This window comes from Phallusia mammillata, chromosome 8, assembly GCF_965637545.1.
Source record: "Phallusia mammillata chromosome 8, kaPhaMamm4.hap1.1, whole genome shotgun sequence".
NCBI classification, from domain to species: domain Eukaryota; kingdom Metazoa; phylum Chordata; class Ascidiacea; order Phlebobranchia; family Ascidiidae; genus Phallusia; species Phallusia mammillata.
The window spans coordinates 10,132,791-10,150,877 of record NC_137259.1 but is presented as its reverse complement, the minus strand read 5'-3'; the positions used below and the strand labels follow the sequence as shown (position 1 = coordinate 10,150,877).

Here is an 18,087-nt window from a genome sequence, read left to right as displayed (position 1 = left end):
TCAAATTGATTTGCTGTGTTCTCAACACAGAGCCTACAGTTCTCATTTGTTAAAACAAATACGTTCGTTTACCTACTGTTTTATGTAAAACTAGCAACTGACAATAGCATAACATCAGTCTTAATATTGATATTAGTTGCTTGGTATTTTCCCCAAACAATGCTTGGGTCACGAAAATTTAGAGCAATTTTTTTAAGGTCGCGCCAAAAAGTATTTGCGGACCCCTGATTTAAGTAATCATTTACAGGTCTACCTCTTATTGACAATTGACACATTCCCCTTCTAAATGAAAATAGAAATGTTCTCTTAGTGAAAAACAAAATGCTTGTATCTAGGTTTCCTATTTCTAACCTAACAGTTAAAATGTACCAGATTAACCTCAACCGAGAGATTTCAGAAATGTGTGACTTCATAGTTTATAAATGGTGATATCTACTTTAAACACATGAAGTGTTGCATACTAGTTTGCATTTAAAGACAGATAAGTGCGACATGCATTACTTTTCTCAAGGCCAGCGTTTAAAGATAAAAAAATACTTTTTTTCCATTTCAACTGTATTCATAGAATGCCCTTCCACACACAAAACATGTTGCAATACCCAGCCAAACGCATTCTTACCAGATACAATTGTTATAACATCTATGACATAGCATTGCCCAGCCTTGAGTTTACTGGTTGTGGCACTAAGTTTCAACTGAATGGAAACTATTTTAAGCAATTTGGACACATTTACTTGCAATACCAAGTCCAAGTCCTCTGTGCATTTTTGTCAAGACATTTTTACCACTTTAAAATCTGAAAATAAGATTAGTGTTTCCACACAATATCCCATGATAAAAAATGTACAAACATTTACCACCTAGACAAGCTGCTATAAAAATGTATCCCTTTTCATGTCCGCCTTCATTAGTTGGCAAACATTTATAAAAGTATAACTACTCTAATAGTATGGATGATGAGGTTAAACCAGTGACATCGAGCCACTGTCTCAAAGCTAGGTGGCTCTGGTCTTTTGTCTGCTTATCTATGAATTTATTTCAGTGTACATTCTACTTAAATGCTGTGAGCTTTTTTGTCTGACTGCTACTCCTTGGTAATAAAATCATAAGTCCGAAGAAATAAAAGCGATTTTGCCTTGAATAAATTAGCTTACAAACAGACAAATCCATGTGCATTGAAAGTGTTACAAAAAAATAGATGTTTACTGGTAAATCTTTGTCTATTGGTATGTGATATCAAAATTGTATTGCAAGGCAGGGGTGGGCAATTCAAGTTCCACTATCTCGCAGCTAAAGCTTCAATCGACTAGCTATAATGCAGACTTGGAGAACTAGATTTTTTTCGGTTTTCTAAATTGGATCAGCATTAAAATTAGAGCATCTCAAATATGCAACCTGGTGGACGAAAACGCCTGTACAGCATTTTCTATTATCAGAAGAGATTATAATGAAGCGAGTCTATCAGCGGTCAGAAGGTATGTCAAGGCAGTCGATATCGGTACCATCAAAAAAGAATATGGCCACATCAGATTTGGATAGACTACATTACGAACTTAGGCTCAATCGCTCCTAGGGGACAGCTCGATGTACCAACGGTTTGAAAAGGAATCCACCCAAGACGCCCGACCAATCCATCAAATTTCGGACATTCGTGCCGCTTCATCGTTTTGCAACGGACGCTACTCTTTTCGGATGGCCTTTGTTATAATATAATTATTTTTCATGGTATCACGCTGTTCTTGCGCCTTTCGCTTGTTGCTTGCATTCGTCATTCATTGCTCTGAAGAAGTCCTACCGTTCTGGTGGACGAAACGTCAGCGAAAATACAAGTTATGGATAGAAACAACTAGTATTTTTGTTTAACATTACCACCAGTTGAACGACATTTTTGTTAAAGTTCATTTTCTGTTATCAATTTTAAAATGCAATAAATTAAATTCGGCGACTTATTGCGACTCCAGAAAAAGTTTAGGCGACCCCACTTGGGGTCGCGACCCATAGGTTGACGACCACTGTACTATACTATACACAATTTTATCTACATATATGATTGTTTTTGCAAGCAAAAACGAATGGGTCCCCACATGTGTGTTCATGCAGATTTACGGTAAACCTATGTTGCGGTTATTATTTTTAGATTCTTAAGGACAATTTTTTCACAAAGCATTAACTTAACTTTAAAAGTTCTTTTTCATATTCTTTTTGCATCATTATTGTGATACAACTAGAAGGGTGGCTCAGCACATATTTCCATTGCACATACACTATAACCTATTTTGAAACGTTAATATATTCCCTACACTTATTTTATATTGGGTCCCACACCACCCACTGTCTTTTATAACCTTAGTTGTTTTTTCAGGCAGAAACTCATGGGTCCCCCACACATGCAAAGTTAAAAACAATGCATTTCAAAAGATAACCATGAGTAAGTTTGGTGTTTAAAGAAAACACTGTGGTCAGATATTCGCTTAAATAATCATGCTAGTAAAAGTACTAATAATGTAAATCTGATTCAATTCACACATTGTTTGAAGTTTGTCCTATTTAGTGCTCTGTTTATAGAAAAGAAGGGATAAATAGTGGCAAACTAAAGTGAAACACAACAATCGACACCTATAAATAGCAAATTCTACAAGCTGTCCAAATTTCATTCAATTCCGACACAGTTTAAAAAAATCGCCCATTTTAGGGGGCTGGTTAGGTAGATGTTAAAGCTATAGGGTGAAACAACAATCGACACCTAAACATGACATAATCTACTAAAATATTGGGACTTCAGGGATGAACACAACAATCGACACCTATAAATGACAAACTCTGCAAACTGTCCAAATTTAATTTAATTCCGACACTGTTTAAAAATTGCACCCATTTTAGGGGGTTAGTGGGGTAACTGATGGGGTATTACACCCAAAAGTATAAAATATGAAAGCACAATGACCCAAGCAACAGTCCAGTAAAATTTTGTGGTGCGCAGCAACCTACAAAACGTTTTACATTTCGGGGTCTAGCGGGGTAAATACTGGGGTTATTAAGTGAAACGAAGTAGATGGCACATCTGCATAACCATATCTACCATCTCTGAAAGTTTCAACGAAATCCATCAAACATTTCATGGCAAAGTGGGGTGGACAAACTTCAGGGAAGAAAAAAACAAAGAAAAAAGAAAAAAATCGAGTAAAATCAACATGTGTCCCATAATAACTATATCTACCATCTGTATAAGTTTCAGCCACATCCATCAAACATTTGATGGCAAAACGAGTCAGACAAACTTTGGGGAAAAATACCCATTTTAGGGAGCTAGCGGGGTAAATACTGGGGTTATCAATGAAAACAAAGTGGGATGCACATCTACATAATTACATCTACCATCTGTGTAAATTTCAGCCAAATCCATCAAACATTTGATGGTAAAACGAGTCGGACAAACTTCGGGCAAAAAATACCCATTTTAGGGGGCTAGCGGGGTAAATACTTGGGTTATCAACAAAAACAAAGTGGGATGCACATCTACATAACTACATCTACCATCTGTGTAAATTTCAGCCAAATCCATCAAACATTTGATAGAAGAACGAGTCGGACAAACTTCGGGCAAAAAATACCCATTTTAGGGGGCTAGCGGGGTAAATACTGGGGTTATCAACAAAAACAAAGTGGGATGCACATCTACATAACTACATCTACCATCTGTGTAAATTTCAGCCAAATCCATCAAACATTTGATGGAAAAACGAGTCGGACAAACTTTGGGGAGAAATAAAAAAGAAATAAAAAAAAAGAAATAAAAAAACAAACAATTTGAGTAAAATCAATATGTGTCCCCTTCAGGGAAGGGGACCCATAATTACCAAAAATTGTGAAAAAAGAACGGGGAAAATACTTTCAATTTAATCTCTTGCTTTGACCTTGATATTGTCGTTCAAGTTCAGTTTTTAAACACAAATTTTCCTAGAAAGTCTTAACTGTTAATTTAAAAACAATATAAAAAAGTCGTTTGCTAAAAAAAATTACAACTTGTTTTTTACTTAACTTTGTTTCGCAAAAACGACCGTTAAATGACCCTTTGACACTGTTTTTAACAGCATGCAGTCCTTAGTGTTCAACAATACCCTGATTCTTGAATTGATTTGTCAAAAATAAAGAAGATACGTTATGACGAAAAATTCTTAACTGTGTTGTAATGCCTGCAAGTTGACCTTTAGTGACCCGTGGTTATGCGACGGCCAAGCTGACAACGAGAAAAGATCATTTATCGCGGAGTTCGAAAAAGTTAAGTTTATTTTTTCATATTTATGCTGATCAACGACGTTTTGCCTGACATAAACGAAACCGAAGTATGTTTATCAAGTTTAAATTACATCTTAGGTGTAAAACCTTCGCTAAAACTGAAAATGCGCGTCATAACTCAATAAAACGACACAGCATTGCTGCACAAAAAAACAGCTGATTTCTAATCACCCAAATGACTGTCTCGTAAAACAAGTCGGTCTGGATGTCAAGCTGAGCACTGCCGCCTTAAGCGTAAACCAGTGAATTCCTCCCTTGGGACTTATATCTGACTGATAGCGTACACATATTATGGGTTGTAAAGGTAACTGGCAAAATTTTAAATACTAAGCGAATAGCCTGCTTAAACAATTGTTAAAATTTTTAAATATTTGTGCACCATAGGGCTTGTATTTCTGGACTAAAACTAAAACCGATTATTTCGGGGTTTAAAGGGTGAAAAATGGGTGAATCCGAAAAAAAGATACAAAATTCTTTAAAAAACCTTACATTGCACCAAACAACAAAGCATGAAAGTCCAAGATGCTGTACTTTAGTCAGTACAGCCGTTTTAAAAATTTTACGTTTTGGGGGCCTGTGGGTGAACCGCTGGGTCCATCGGGGTCAAACTTTAGGAGGATCAAATTTGGATTATTAACTAACATCTCTGAAAATTTGAATAAATTTAAAGCACTCTTTCTTGACCAAACACGTCTCACAAGCCAGCGTTAGACAGAAAAAAGAAAAAAAAATACGGACAAAAACAATATGTGTCCCCTTCAGGGAAGGGGACCCATAATTAAGACCACCTGGCACAAACCACCATTACCTACAAAAATTACCACATAAAAACAATTAAACCGGCACATGTTGCTTAAAAGGTTGCCGGCCCCTGTCTTAACATTTGATCAAAAATTATGTTTTTTGGCCAAAAATTACTTAAACTACATTTTTTCTAAACGGCAAATCAAAAGTTGTAATGACTAAAGATACACATTAACATAGACTACCAATACTAAATATGTATTACATAAGCCTGAAAGTTTTGGGAAAGCCAAAACTTTTTATAGTTGCTACAGCTACAGGAAAGCAAAATTGTAGAAACATTTCAAAGCTAGGTGATAAATTACCTTTGATTGAAGATTTTTTTGACAATTTTCAAATATTAAACATTTTGCAGCTGCAGCTTCTAACATTTTCTCTTTTTCAAGCATAGCCTTTTCCATTTCTGCTTGCTGAATAGACATTTTATTGTTGGATGATTCATATAACAACAATGTTTGCTTCATTTCTTCAACCTTAAACAATACAGAGTGATGGCTTGGAATAGTAATCCCGCTTATAAAAGTTCGGGCCACAACCAAAGCCTAAAGGCTGAATAATTTCAAACCAGAAATATTATAGGTGTTCTAAACAAAATTGTTTTTGGTAGTGAAAGTAAACTTGTTTATGACATCCCAAAGTACCTTTTACCATGTGTAAGCTACACAAAACGCCCCCAATTTTTTACATGTTCGGAAAAAAACAGATAACTTAAAAATCAACACTCAAAATGGCATTTTATGGAAATTTTTGAACATTATGACATTGTTCAAAAAGTAAACCCTTTTTAGGGGGCTAATGGGGTAACCTAACCTATTGGATTTCAGGGCAAAACATGACAATCGACATCTAAAAATGACATAAAATGCTTAGAAGTTACACCTATTTAGGGGTTACTGGGGTAAAGATGGGGCTCACAGGGCAAAACATATCAATGGATGATGTATTCTATAAACCAGGACTACTCAAATAGTTTTGTCAAAGGTCCAGATACAAAAGTTAAAAATTAACGAGGTCCGGACACTTCTGTCAGTAATGCAAATGCAACATGTCTTAGCCAATTTTGGCTATAGCTAATGGAGAGAATTGTGGTCCAAGATGAAACATAGTTGTTCAAGCCGAATGTTTATGTCAGGATAACAGAAGCTTGAAATAGGCACTAAACATGAATTTAGTCTTTGTGAAAGTATATTGGCACAATGACATTAACACATTTTATCTTATTTTGCAGGATTACTTTGTGTGGCAGTGTTTCAAGTTAGTTTACTAGATCACAGATAAAATTGTGCACAAACAATTGCTGTTTTGTTAATTGTGCAGTGAAATAATTGTGCTGTTGTTTTGTCACAATTGCACAGGCTGACTTTACATAAGATTTTGGAAATACTTTATTTTAGGCTCCTCGCAGTCCACTGAGAAATCGCTATGTGGACCCCAGTTGAAAATTTGCTGCCACAAAGCGATGATCAAATAATTAACACACAATAAAGTGTATAAGGCTGTATCAAAAGACCGTCAAGGTCCACTTCCAATGGCTCAAATGTCCAGATATGGACGGCCGTCCGCCATTTGAGTAGCCCTGCTATAAACTGTCTAAATTTCTTTTAATTCAGACCAGTGGGGTAAATATTGGCGCTACAGGGTGAAACAATAAAAAAAGAAATGTTACTGATAAATTGTATGGTTAGTCTTATCCACCGAGCAATACCCATATATTATGTCACAAGTAACAAAAGAAGGCATTCACTTCCACATATTTATGTGTTGTATTGTCTGTGATGTAACAAACTCAAATGCTAAGGTGTTCATAAACCACAATGCTTGGCAAAACCAAAAAAACGGTTGCAGGCAGATGAAAACTTGGGTTGCAGTTTGGTAACCCCTGCTAAAGACCAATCATTACCTCAGCATGCTTTATAGAAAGTTCATCTTGGAAGTTGGTTTGGGATAAATGTAGTTGATCAACATATGATTCAATGTCGCTTTTGCACTGAGTAAGTGCACTTTCAAGAGATTTCACCTCCAAAGAACTTGACTTAACCTTAACATGCTTGTGAGTTACAAAGTAGTTGAGCTTTTATTTAATTTAAATCCAGAGTAAAAAAGCTTTGTTATTAGTTTTAATTTGAAGGCTAAATTAAAACATCAATACTTAAGTCAACAGACATCACAAATATCCATTAAAATCTAATAAATAGTTAATTGATTGTTTGTTTTACTTTTATCCATGGTGGGCTGGCAAGCATTCAGTCTTTTTTGATTTAGATGACTTTAATTTAATTGAACCCATTACGTTTCATTAGTATCTTTCTTGTTTAGGGAAATGCAAGTGGTTAAGACAGGTTAGACCAGGCAACATTGTTAAAACAAAGCAGATGCTTTCCTTACCACCATACACACAAAAAGGTAAATAATATGAGACATATAAAATGCAGGCTGGCTAAAACACATGTGTATGTACCTTGTGCTGTAGAAAAATTAACAAATCTTCATGTTCTTTGTTTCTTTTTTTTATTTCCATTTCCAAAGATGTAGCTTTATTATCCAAACACTGTTCTTTTAAAATAGAATCTTGCAATAAACTGTTAAGCCTAAAAACTTCCTCTGAAAGGTTTGCTGCTTGTTGCTTGTCGTGGCCTCTCTTCATTTGCACCTTAATGGATATGTAGGGATGTCAATTATTTCTAACTTATTTTCTAACCATATTATTAAGTCGAACTTTTACCGCATTATGGCTATTTATAAAAAATATGCAGGTACACTATGTCATTTGAAATTGGGTCCTATTATTTCTAGCAGAAACTCAGAAGTCACCAGAGATTAAAAAACTGTTAGTTATGCCATTTAGAAGGTGGCCAGTTTTTTTATGACTAAGACAATGCCGGGGAGCTTATAAATAAAAAAGGCAATACAGGGCATGAGCAACAAACTGATAAAATATAAATCAATTTGGGCAATGTGCAGAAAATTTTTGTTGGCTGTTATGTTTCTTTGGGTTATGTGGCTAAACGTATTTAATGCTCTGTAAATATGACACACCTATGGACTGTTAAAACTTTGTTCTGTTAGTCAATATTTTACCACAAGAGACATTATGGGCAAAAACTGTGACTTGGAAACCATTGTGCTTTTAAGAAAAATATGTAATTTTGTCATATATTTTGTATTTTTAAACTAAGATGAACATTTTTCACTACTGTGATTAGTCTAATGCATTCATGCAGGTCAACAATGAAAGCAAAGGCATGTGTAAACCCTATTTGGTCTGCATAAATCAGGGCTCAACAGGCTTTTATGCGACATGTGCCAATTTACTTGTTATTTTCATGTGTTAATGACCTTGCGTACCAACGATTTTCTAAATAATAGTGGTTTGTGCCAGCAGAAGTTAATAATAAAGAAAAAGCAGAGTGTTCTGTGCATGTAAGTCTGAATTTTAAAACAATGGCATGATAAAAACTATAAACAAGTAGTGTATCAGGTTAAATTGTTACTTCAATATAAGGTGCAAATCAGTTGGCATGCCATAAAAAGCAACCTAATGTGCCAATCTTGGCATGGGTGCCAGGGGTAGCCAACCCCTGACATAAATGCTTAAGGTTCTCTATTAGCAATGCATATATGTTCATCATAGCAGACTAATGGATAAACTGGTGCCCCCCTCATAAGAAGTGGACACATGTAATGGGTTGAAATCCAACCAAAGGCTAGAGTTTTCTAGCTTATTCTATGCCACATGGAAATACTTGTGCTTGATTCGGTATTACATCGTTTATTGGCCTGACATACAAGAATTTCAATATTTTACCTCATGTATTTGAGAAGTTAAATCTTTGATCTCTTCACTGTGGCAACAATTAATTTTTTTTAGGTTTTGCTTGTATATCAATTCTTGCTTGCTGACAGATTTGATTTGTTCATCATTCATTCTCTCCTTTTCTAGAAGCGATTCCTCCAAATATTTTACTTTTTTATTCAAAGATTTATTTTCCTCAATCTAAAAATATCAAGTTAAACTAGAAAGATGACTTAGCACATACAATATGGTAGTAGTTCCCAAACTTTGTTTGAAGTGACCAAAATACATTTAAGTTATGCTTTGTAAGTTTCATGACCCATAGATATTTAATGAGCTTTAACACATTTTCAATAGTAACATTTAGCAACACCTACAAAAACAGGTGACCTGATTAAATTTTTAAGTGACCCAACTTTCTACTAGTAATGGGGCGATACCAGGTTTTGAAGCGAGTACCAATACTGAGTACGACTACCACATGTATATACCTTCGATACCGAGTACTTAAGTATAGTGTTGTACTTAGTTGTATATCACTGTCTAATTTATCTGCCATGGCCGGGTAATAGATGTGCACACACACATGCAGAAAAATTTGATTTCCACACGATAGCCAAAAAATATACAGAACCTGGCGGAACTTTTTCCCGATTTTGTGTTGTCCAAAACAAATATTGGCAAAAAGTTGCCCCTATTCTTATGGTGTAAACCGGCCTTCGATATCAAAAACGATACCGAGCACCGGGTACACATCCCATCACTACTTTCTACAACCTCTAAACTAATAAAATACCAAACCAAATTGAGTCAAAATTAGGTGTGTACAATTTTATTCATATAGGAAACTACTTAAACATTTTTACCAACATATGTGTTTTGAGCAAACCAGTGAAGAATTTGCTGTTATCAGGCTTTTGTTGTCCCATTACTACTATTTGGAAAATATCATCAAACAAATAAATTTAGCACTTAACATATGCTTAACTGCACTTAAGATATAACACCAGTAACTTTTTGCCTGTGGTGACTGGCCGCAGAGTTACCACTGCGGTTATCAAACAGAATAGCTAGCACATCCACAGCAAAGGGGGATAAATTAGATTTTGTTGAAAATACAAAAAAGAGATAAGAAGGGTTACAACTTACTTTTTTAGAAAGATCATTTTTGATGGAAACATACTGCTTATTTGTTTCACCATGTTTGCACTTCAAACTTGCGTGTTCCTCCATAAGATTATGAAATGTGATCTATAATGCAAACTGGTTATAATCTGAAGGATTTGTTGCATCCCAGTTTAAAAATTCTCCCATAACACAAATTAATACAATTGAGATATAGTTAAAAAATTGATCTTTCCATGGGCTGCCTGGGTAACAGGACACTTTATTTAATAGGTCCCATATCAGCCACTGTCTTTTATAGCCTTAGTTGTTTCTGCAAGCAGAAACTCATGGGTCCCCCACACATGCAAAGTTGTAAATAATGCATTTTGCAAAAAAACTATGATAAATTTTGGTGCTATCTGTTTAAACAGGGCGATAAAAAAGTCTGCAGACACAATCACGCTATATGAGGTACAAACTATTCAAGTCACATTGAATTCAGCAATTGTTTGCAAAATTTAACCATTGCAGGGGTTAATGGGGTAAATGGTGGGACTGCAGAGCAAAACTCAACAATCAACACCTCAAAACATAATATTATAAAAAATTTCTAAATTTCATGACATTGTTTAAAAAGTTAACCCTTTTCAAGGGGCTAGTGGGGTACTGATCGGACTACAGGGTAAAACGTCAAATTCGACACCTAAAAATGCCATATTGCACAAACTGTCAAAATTTCATGCAAGTTGGCCAATGTTTAGAAATTACACCCATTTAGGGGTTACTGGGGTGAAGGTGGGGCTCACAGGGTAAAAGAGATCAATGGATGATGTATTTTATAAACTGTCTATATTTCATTAAATTCAGACATTGTTTAAGAAATTCACAAATTTTAGGGGGCCAGTAGGGTAAATATTGGGGCTGCAGGGTGAAACACAACAATCGAGGCCTTAAAATGGAAAAATGAACAAACTGACCAAATTTCATCCAATTCGGACATTGTTTAAAATTTTACCCATTTTAGGGGGCTAACGGGGTAAATATTGGGGCTATCGAGTCAAACAAACCAAAAGGCACATCTACATAACCATATCTTCCATCTGTGAAAGTTTCATCCAAATCCAACAAAGATTTGTTGCCAAAAGTGCATGGACAAACTTCACGACGGAAAAAAGAAAAGAAAAAAGAAAAGAAAAAAAAACAAAAACATAGTGAAATCAAGATGAGTTCCCTTCAGGGAAGGGGACCCATAATAATAGTATCTAAAACTAGAAGGGTGGCTTAGCACATATTGCCATTGCACATACACTGTGACCTATTTCTTAACATATATTTACATCCGACACTTATTTTATATTGGGTCCCATATCATTCACTGTCTTTTATAACCTTAGTTGTTTCTGCAAGCAGAAACTCATGGGTCCCCACACATGCAAAGTTGTAAATAATGTATTTCAAGAGATAACAATGAGAAAGTTTGGCATCGTAACGTCAAACACAGTGATCGGTACTGTGCATAAATAAATAAGCTATATGGAGTACAAACTATTTAAATTCATTCCATTCATACATTTATTAAGGTTTTTCTACTATCTGAGAAAAAAGTTTAAATAGTGAGAAAATAGGCCAAAACACAACATTCAGCTGCTATTAATGGTGAATTGCACTTGACTGTAGGGGTCTAGTGGAGTAAATGATAGGTACTACAGAGTTTAAAACAACAACCAACACCTACAAATGGTACACTCCACAAACTGTCCAAGTTTCATTTAATTCATACATTGTTTAAAAAATTAAACCATTTTGGGGAGCTAGTGGGGTAAATGTTGGGGCAACAGGGTTAAACACAACATTCTACACCTATAAATGGCTCACTGTACAAGATATGTAAACTTTCTTCAATTCTGACATTGTTTACAAAATGGACCCATTGTGGGGGGCTAGTGGGGGAAATGTTGGGGCGACAGGGTTAAACATAACAAACAACAACCACAAATAGCCAACAAATTTCATCAAATTCGGACAAGGTTTTAAAAATTCACCCTTTTTAGGGGGCTAGAGGGGTAAATATTGGGGCTAGAGGGGTAAATATTGGGGTTACAGGGTTAAACACAACAATTGACACCTATAAATGACAAATTCTGCAAGCTTATCAAATTTCACTAAATTCCAACACCGTTTAAAAAACTCACCCATTTTAGGGGGTCAGTGGGGTAACTGATGGGGTTTAACACCCAAAAGTATAAAATATGAAACCATGATGACCCAATTAACAGTCACGTAAAATTTTATCCAAATCCAACAATTTTTCAAATTCTGACCACTAGAGGTGTTATTAGCAACATTCGTCAACGCTTCTGACGTCATAAGGCTGTTAATACCCCTCTGACTGGCATGTGTGAAAACGTCCACCAAGTAATGCACAAACACAAGTACCATATGTACTGGTGCCTTTATTATACCATTACACCACAGAAATCTTTCATTTGTGGTGCGCAGCAACATATAAAAACATTTTACACTTTGGGGTCTAGCGGGGAAAATACTGGGGTTATCAAGTCAAACGAAACAGAGAACACATCTACATGACCATATCTACCATCTGTAAAAGTTTCATCCAAATCCATTAAAGATTCAGGGAAGGGGACCCATAATTCTAACGTGTGGCTTACATTATTTTTTTAACACCTCAACATGCCGCTTATAATTGAGGGCGCCTTACAATCGAGTAAATATGGTATGCAACGTTGCATAGTCGAAATAGCTCATCTTTAAAATCAGCAATTGCAATTGTTGCGTTATATATTTTTTCACTGTTGTGTCATTGTTTCCACACAAAGCAATAAAGCAAAGTTGGCTCTTTCACTTTGCTTTTTGTTTGTTATTTATTACAATATTGTTTTTTTAATAAAGCTAAATGGCACTAATAAACATTTCTCTTTTTAATCATCCAAATTTTTGTTGTCATGTTACACTGTAACCAATGTTTCGATAGTGCGGCCCTCGACTTACTTAAAAGTTTGTTTTTGGCCCTCAAAGCAATTTGAGTTTGAGACCCCGGCCCTACACTCACTGTATTATTTTGAACACAAAATGGTGTCCATAAGGCTGTTTTGTGTAACAATGGGTTGGACAACATGTGTTTATATAGACTTTAGTATGTCTTATGTATCTGTAGATCTTGGCAAAGAAGGTTGAAGTTTCTCACTTAATCCATGTAAAGACACAAGTATTTTGTGGGCTTGGCTACTGGTGAGATTTTTGGTACGATGGCAATTTCTTGCTAACTGATCAAAGCCCCCAAATCAGGAAAAAATCAAGTGAAATCCTTTCAAAAATGCACTTGCAAGGTGACAAATCATGGCCCCTAAAATAGTATAAATGCAAATCTGAAACAACTACATTATAATCTGTGTTTGTGACAAACAACATTTGTGATCTTGCACAACTTGGGAAGTTCACTGTTTTTGAAAACTGTTTGAGCCTTTGTTGTTACTGATTCCATTTAATAAGTACACAAATGCACTTTGAATATGAGAGTCTTAACTTAAAGTTGAAATTCCACTGCCATGAGCAAGGATGCAATAGCTTAATCTGATAATTTAAAAGCTTTTGCTAAAACTCACTGTCTGAAGCCAAAATCTACTCAAACGTTGCTGGTATTCTTGTGGTGTCACTTGTGTACAAGTGCAAATACGACTAAAATCAGTCTATACTTGATACCAATTACTCGACCCATCACCATAAATAAGTGTAGTGAAATTTGTATGTGGAAGAAGTTACTTGTTTTTCAGAAATGGTGTTCGTTCTTTCTTGTAGCCTCTGTTCCAAGCTCTCACATTCATTCATCTGCTTCCTCAATAATTCCTCCAAATCTTTGACCTAAAAACGAACGCTGTAACCCAATGGCTTCTTAACCTTTTTATTATCGTTACTCCTGAAAACAACCAGATGAATGGCATTTGCCACCTTTTATGAACACCTAACAATTAGTAGGTGGGTTTCCTATCTATTTCCTTTACATATTATGTACCCTATTTATCAAACTAGAAGGGTGGCTTAGCACATATTGCCCTTGCATATATACTATAGCCCATTTTGAAACATTAATATATTTTCTACACTTATTTTATATTGGGTCCCATATCACCATTGTCTTTTAACCTTGGTTGTTTCTGCAAGCAGAAACGCATGGGTCCCCACACATGCAAAGTTGTAAATAATGCATTTCAAATGATAACAATGAGAAAGTTTGGTATAGTCAAGTCACACACAGTGATTGGTACTGAGAATAAATAAATATGCTATATGGAGTACAAACTATTTAATTTCATTCCATTCATACATTTTTGAAGGTGTCTTTCTGGTCTATCTGAGAAAAAAAGTGTCAAATAGTGAGAAAATAGAACAAAACACAACAATCAGCTTCTATTAATGGGGAATTGCACAAAACAGCGGAATCATCAGAGCGGTGCCATGTGCAAAACCACCCACCAAGTATTGCACAAACACAAGTACCATATGTTCTGTTGCCTTTATTATACTGTTACACCACAGAAATCTTTTGTTTGTGGTGCGCAGCAACATATAAAAACATTTTACATTTGCGGGGGGTTATCAAGTCAAACGAAGCAGGGGACACATCTGCATGACCATATCTACCATCTGTGAAAGTTTCATCCAAATCCATCAAAGATTTGATGCCAATAGTACATGGACAAACTTCGGCAGAAAAAAGAAAAAAAAACTGAGTGAAATCAAAATGCGTCCCCTTCAGGGAAATAAAATCTAGTTTGAACTGAATTCCTTCAGGGAAGGGACCCATAATTACCATACACACCATTTGATCTACCGTTTTGATCTGATTGTTTTTGCAAAATTCTTTTATTTTTTTGATACTTTTTTAGAAGGACAAATTAGTGGAAAGTATTAACCCAAACTTCAAAAGGTTTTGTCCATATCCTGTTTGCATTATATTGTCATTGTTTATGAAACTAGTAAAAAAAACATACTCCCAATTTGAGAATCTAATCACTAGATTTAGCTGTGCAAGGCCAGTTTTGAAACAGTTAAAACTTTACTAGAAAACCTGGACAAAATACAGACACTGAGAAATTGGAAAGATATTTTGTAGCGAAGGTATTGATAAAAGATTGTTCTTCAGTAGCCTATCATGGTTCCGTCGCCGAACGACAGCTAAATGATCTTTTGACATCGTTTTCAATAGCTTGCAGTCCCTAGTGATTAACAATAACACTTCTAATTTATATTCAACTTACAAATATATTGTTTCTAGAGTATATATATGGGTAAAAACAAAATAAGCTATGTTCTGACAAAAAAAAATCATTCTCAACTCAACTATTTTCTGCATTAAAAATAACATTACTGCGCTGATGTCCGATCATGCAAAAGACTGCCTCGTAAAACTTCTTTTCAAGCTCGAAGCAGTGACCTCCCGCTGTGCATTGAACTGTCACAATTGCAAACCAGTGAATTACTCCCTTGGGCTTTCCAGTGTACTCATATTATGGGCAATTTCCTTTTAGTTTCAGCACATACAGGCTAGTATTTTGACCAAAACGACTGGAAAAGCTAAAACCAATTATTTTTCGGTTAAAGGGGTGAAAACGGTGAATCCAATTAAATGTAATAAAATACTATACTGCCTTACATTGCACCAACCAGTAAAGCATGAAACTCCAAGATTAAGTACTTCAGTCAGCACAGCCATTTAAAAAATATGTTTTGTGGGTCTGTTGGTGAACATTTGGATCATAAGGGGTCAAACTTCAGGAGGATCAATATAGATCAGGGGTTTCCAACTGGGGGTACTCGTACCCCTTGGAGGTACGAGATTGAACATCAAGGGGTACGAAGACCCTTGGGCCACAGAGCGGCTTAAACTACCTACAAATAATTGTTGTTATTTAGTAAGAAGTCTCATAACAATTTTTTTTTTCATGTTGCCAGCAATAAACAACAAAGCACAAAGTTAGGGATAAAATGCACAGATAAAGGAGGCATTCAATGTAGTCTTGTTGTGAATCTACGGTCTACTTTAGAACCTTTAGAAGTAGAGAAAGTAGGGGAAGGCAGGGCAAAAAGGACACCTCATTGTTTTCATAAAGTGTCAGTACCATTTTGATTCGCGTAACAGCTAAAATTAAACTACTAAACGTTATGTAAAATTAAACACTGCTGCTCTTTATAGAAGTCGGGAACAGAAAAAATCAAATAATAGCCTAATTTTATTCTTAAATAGAAAGTTTCATAAAATAGAATTTTAAACCAATTTCTTTTCAGACAGCTAAATTTTTTAGTGTTGTTAAATCAGCTTATTATAGCTAAATCCATAAGAATTTTTTTTGGGGTACGAAGAATGCTCTGACCTGACAAAGGGGTACGAGCAGCAAAAAAGGTTGGGAACCCCTGATATAGATAAACTAGAAGGGTGGCTTAGCACATTTTGTCATTGAACAGATACTATAACTTATTTAGAAACACTGATATATTTCCTATGCTTATGTTATATTGGGTCCCCTATTAGCCACCACTTTTTTATAACCTTAGTTGTTTCTGCAGGCAGAAACTCATGGGTCCCCACATATGCAAAGTTAAAAATAATGCATTTTAAGAGATAACCACAAAAAAGTCGGGTGTTGTAAGGTAAAACACAGTGATCGGCACTGGGCTTAAATACTACTACTACGTAGAGTACAAACTATACAAATCAGATTCATCCCAGATATTGTTTGAAGTGTGTCATGTTTAACTTTCTTTTTTTGAAAAAGGAAGTAAATAGTGGCATAATGGGTTAAAACAAAAAATAGACACCTATGAATAGCAAATTCTATAAGCTGCCCAAGTTTCATTCAATTTAAACATTGTTAAAAGAGTCAGCCATCTTAGGGACCAGTTGGTTAAATTGTGGTGCTACAGGGCAAAACACAATAATTAAGGACTTTAAACACAGATGAATCCGTTTAATTGCATCACAATTAAAAACCCCAAACCATCGCCCATCGTTTGTCAAGAAAATCGTCCGGTTAAGCGCATAAACCGGATATTCGCATCGTTTTTCAACGAAATATGCGATTAACTGGATTAATGATCTCTATGTGAAAGTCAAACAGACCAAGTTTTTCGAAGAAAAAGCGAAGATAAGATAGTAAAATCCTCCGGGGCGTAATGTACGTGAAAAAAACATGGCATGCTACACCAAATAACACATTTCATTGTTGAAAATGACACGTCTTAACCATAAAATATTTTTGAAAAGTTATCAGGAGATTAAATCGGCGATCAGTTTACCGATGTGCGATAACTAGGAGTCGTTATCTCAAAGCCGTGCACATTGATCCTTTTTTGTAGGCTTATCTAATCGCCTATAGTTATGTAACAAGCGTTTAAATAAAGAGTTCAACATGCTAAAATTACGAAACTGGTGTTCCGCCAAAGGCGCTGATTGTAATTTCTGAGTAAGTGCGAAATGCACCAAAATCGAAGTATTACTGTATTGAAAATTGAACAATGTTATATGTAAAACAAATGGTTAAAAATGTTTTCTGATAAATATATATGTTCATGACCCGCCAAACACGTAATAGTTGTAAATTTTTTTAGATCGCAAGTAATCACAATATGTTGTTTAGATTCACGTAATTGGTAATGTGCCAATGATTGCCATATTTTATGTATTTTATTCGTGATCTTGCACAACTTATCAGGTAGATAACCGATTAAGAAAGGCATTTATTCCTCTAGTATTTGTTGTTGGTTTGAATTTTTGAAGCAACGATCACACATTGATCACATGGCAGTCAGGCAAATCTTGCAGCTGCAGTTTTGCTGAGTAAGCTAGAAAGTAGTGCCGCAATCTGAGTCATTAAAGCAGTGGTGGCCAGCCTATGGCGCATGCGCCAAACGTGGCGCATTGCATGATTAGAAAGGGCGCATTGCCTTCTTTTGATAATCATGAAAATCAAATTAATAAACTAATAAATAAATAAAGTAAGCCAGCCCTATTAATTATATATATATATAGTTTATGAGTTATTTTTTACTTAATAGTACTTATTTCTTAT

The 18,087-nt window shown here is 35.3% G+C and overlaps 1 protein-coding gene across 11 annotated transcripts in view; it reads right to left on the bottom strand.

Moving 5' to 3' along the window:
- The window catches only part of LOC145205087 (uncharacterized), a 65,680-nt gene that overhangs the window by 7,475 nt on the left and 40,118 nt on the right, over nt 1-18,087 (bottom strand). For 10 of the 11 annotated variants that reach the window (XR_013853585.1, XR_013853582.1, XR_013853584.1 and 7 more), the window contains 6 exons: nt 13,784-13,882; nt 10,043-10,144; nt 8,906-9,094; nt 7,559-7,750; nt 7,001-7,138; nt 5,406-5,573 (listed from right to left, as the gene is read on the bottom strand). Coding sequence is in view for 2 of the 11 variants with exons in the window: in XM_080077734.1 (XP_079933860.1) it covers nt 5,406-5,573; nt 7,001-7,138; nt 7,559-7,750; nt 8,906-9,094; nt 10,043-10,144; nt 13,784-13,882 (888 nt within the window). In the remaining 9 variants the exon portion in view is untranslated. The remainder of the gene's footprint in view (nt 1-5,405; nt 5,574-7,000; nt 7,139-7,558; nt 7,751-8,905; nt 9,095-10,042; nt 10,145-13,783; nt 13,883-18,087) is intronic. The other variant, XR_013853586.1, reaches the window with a different exon arrangement.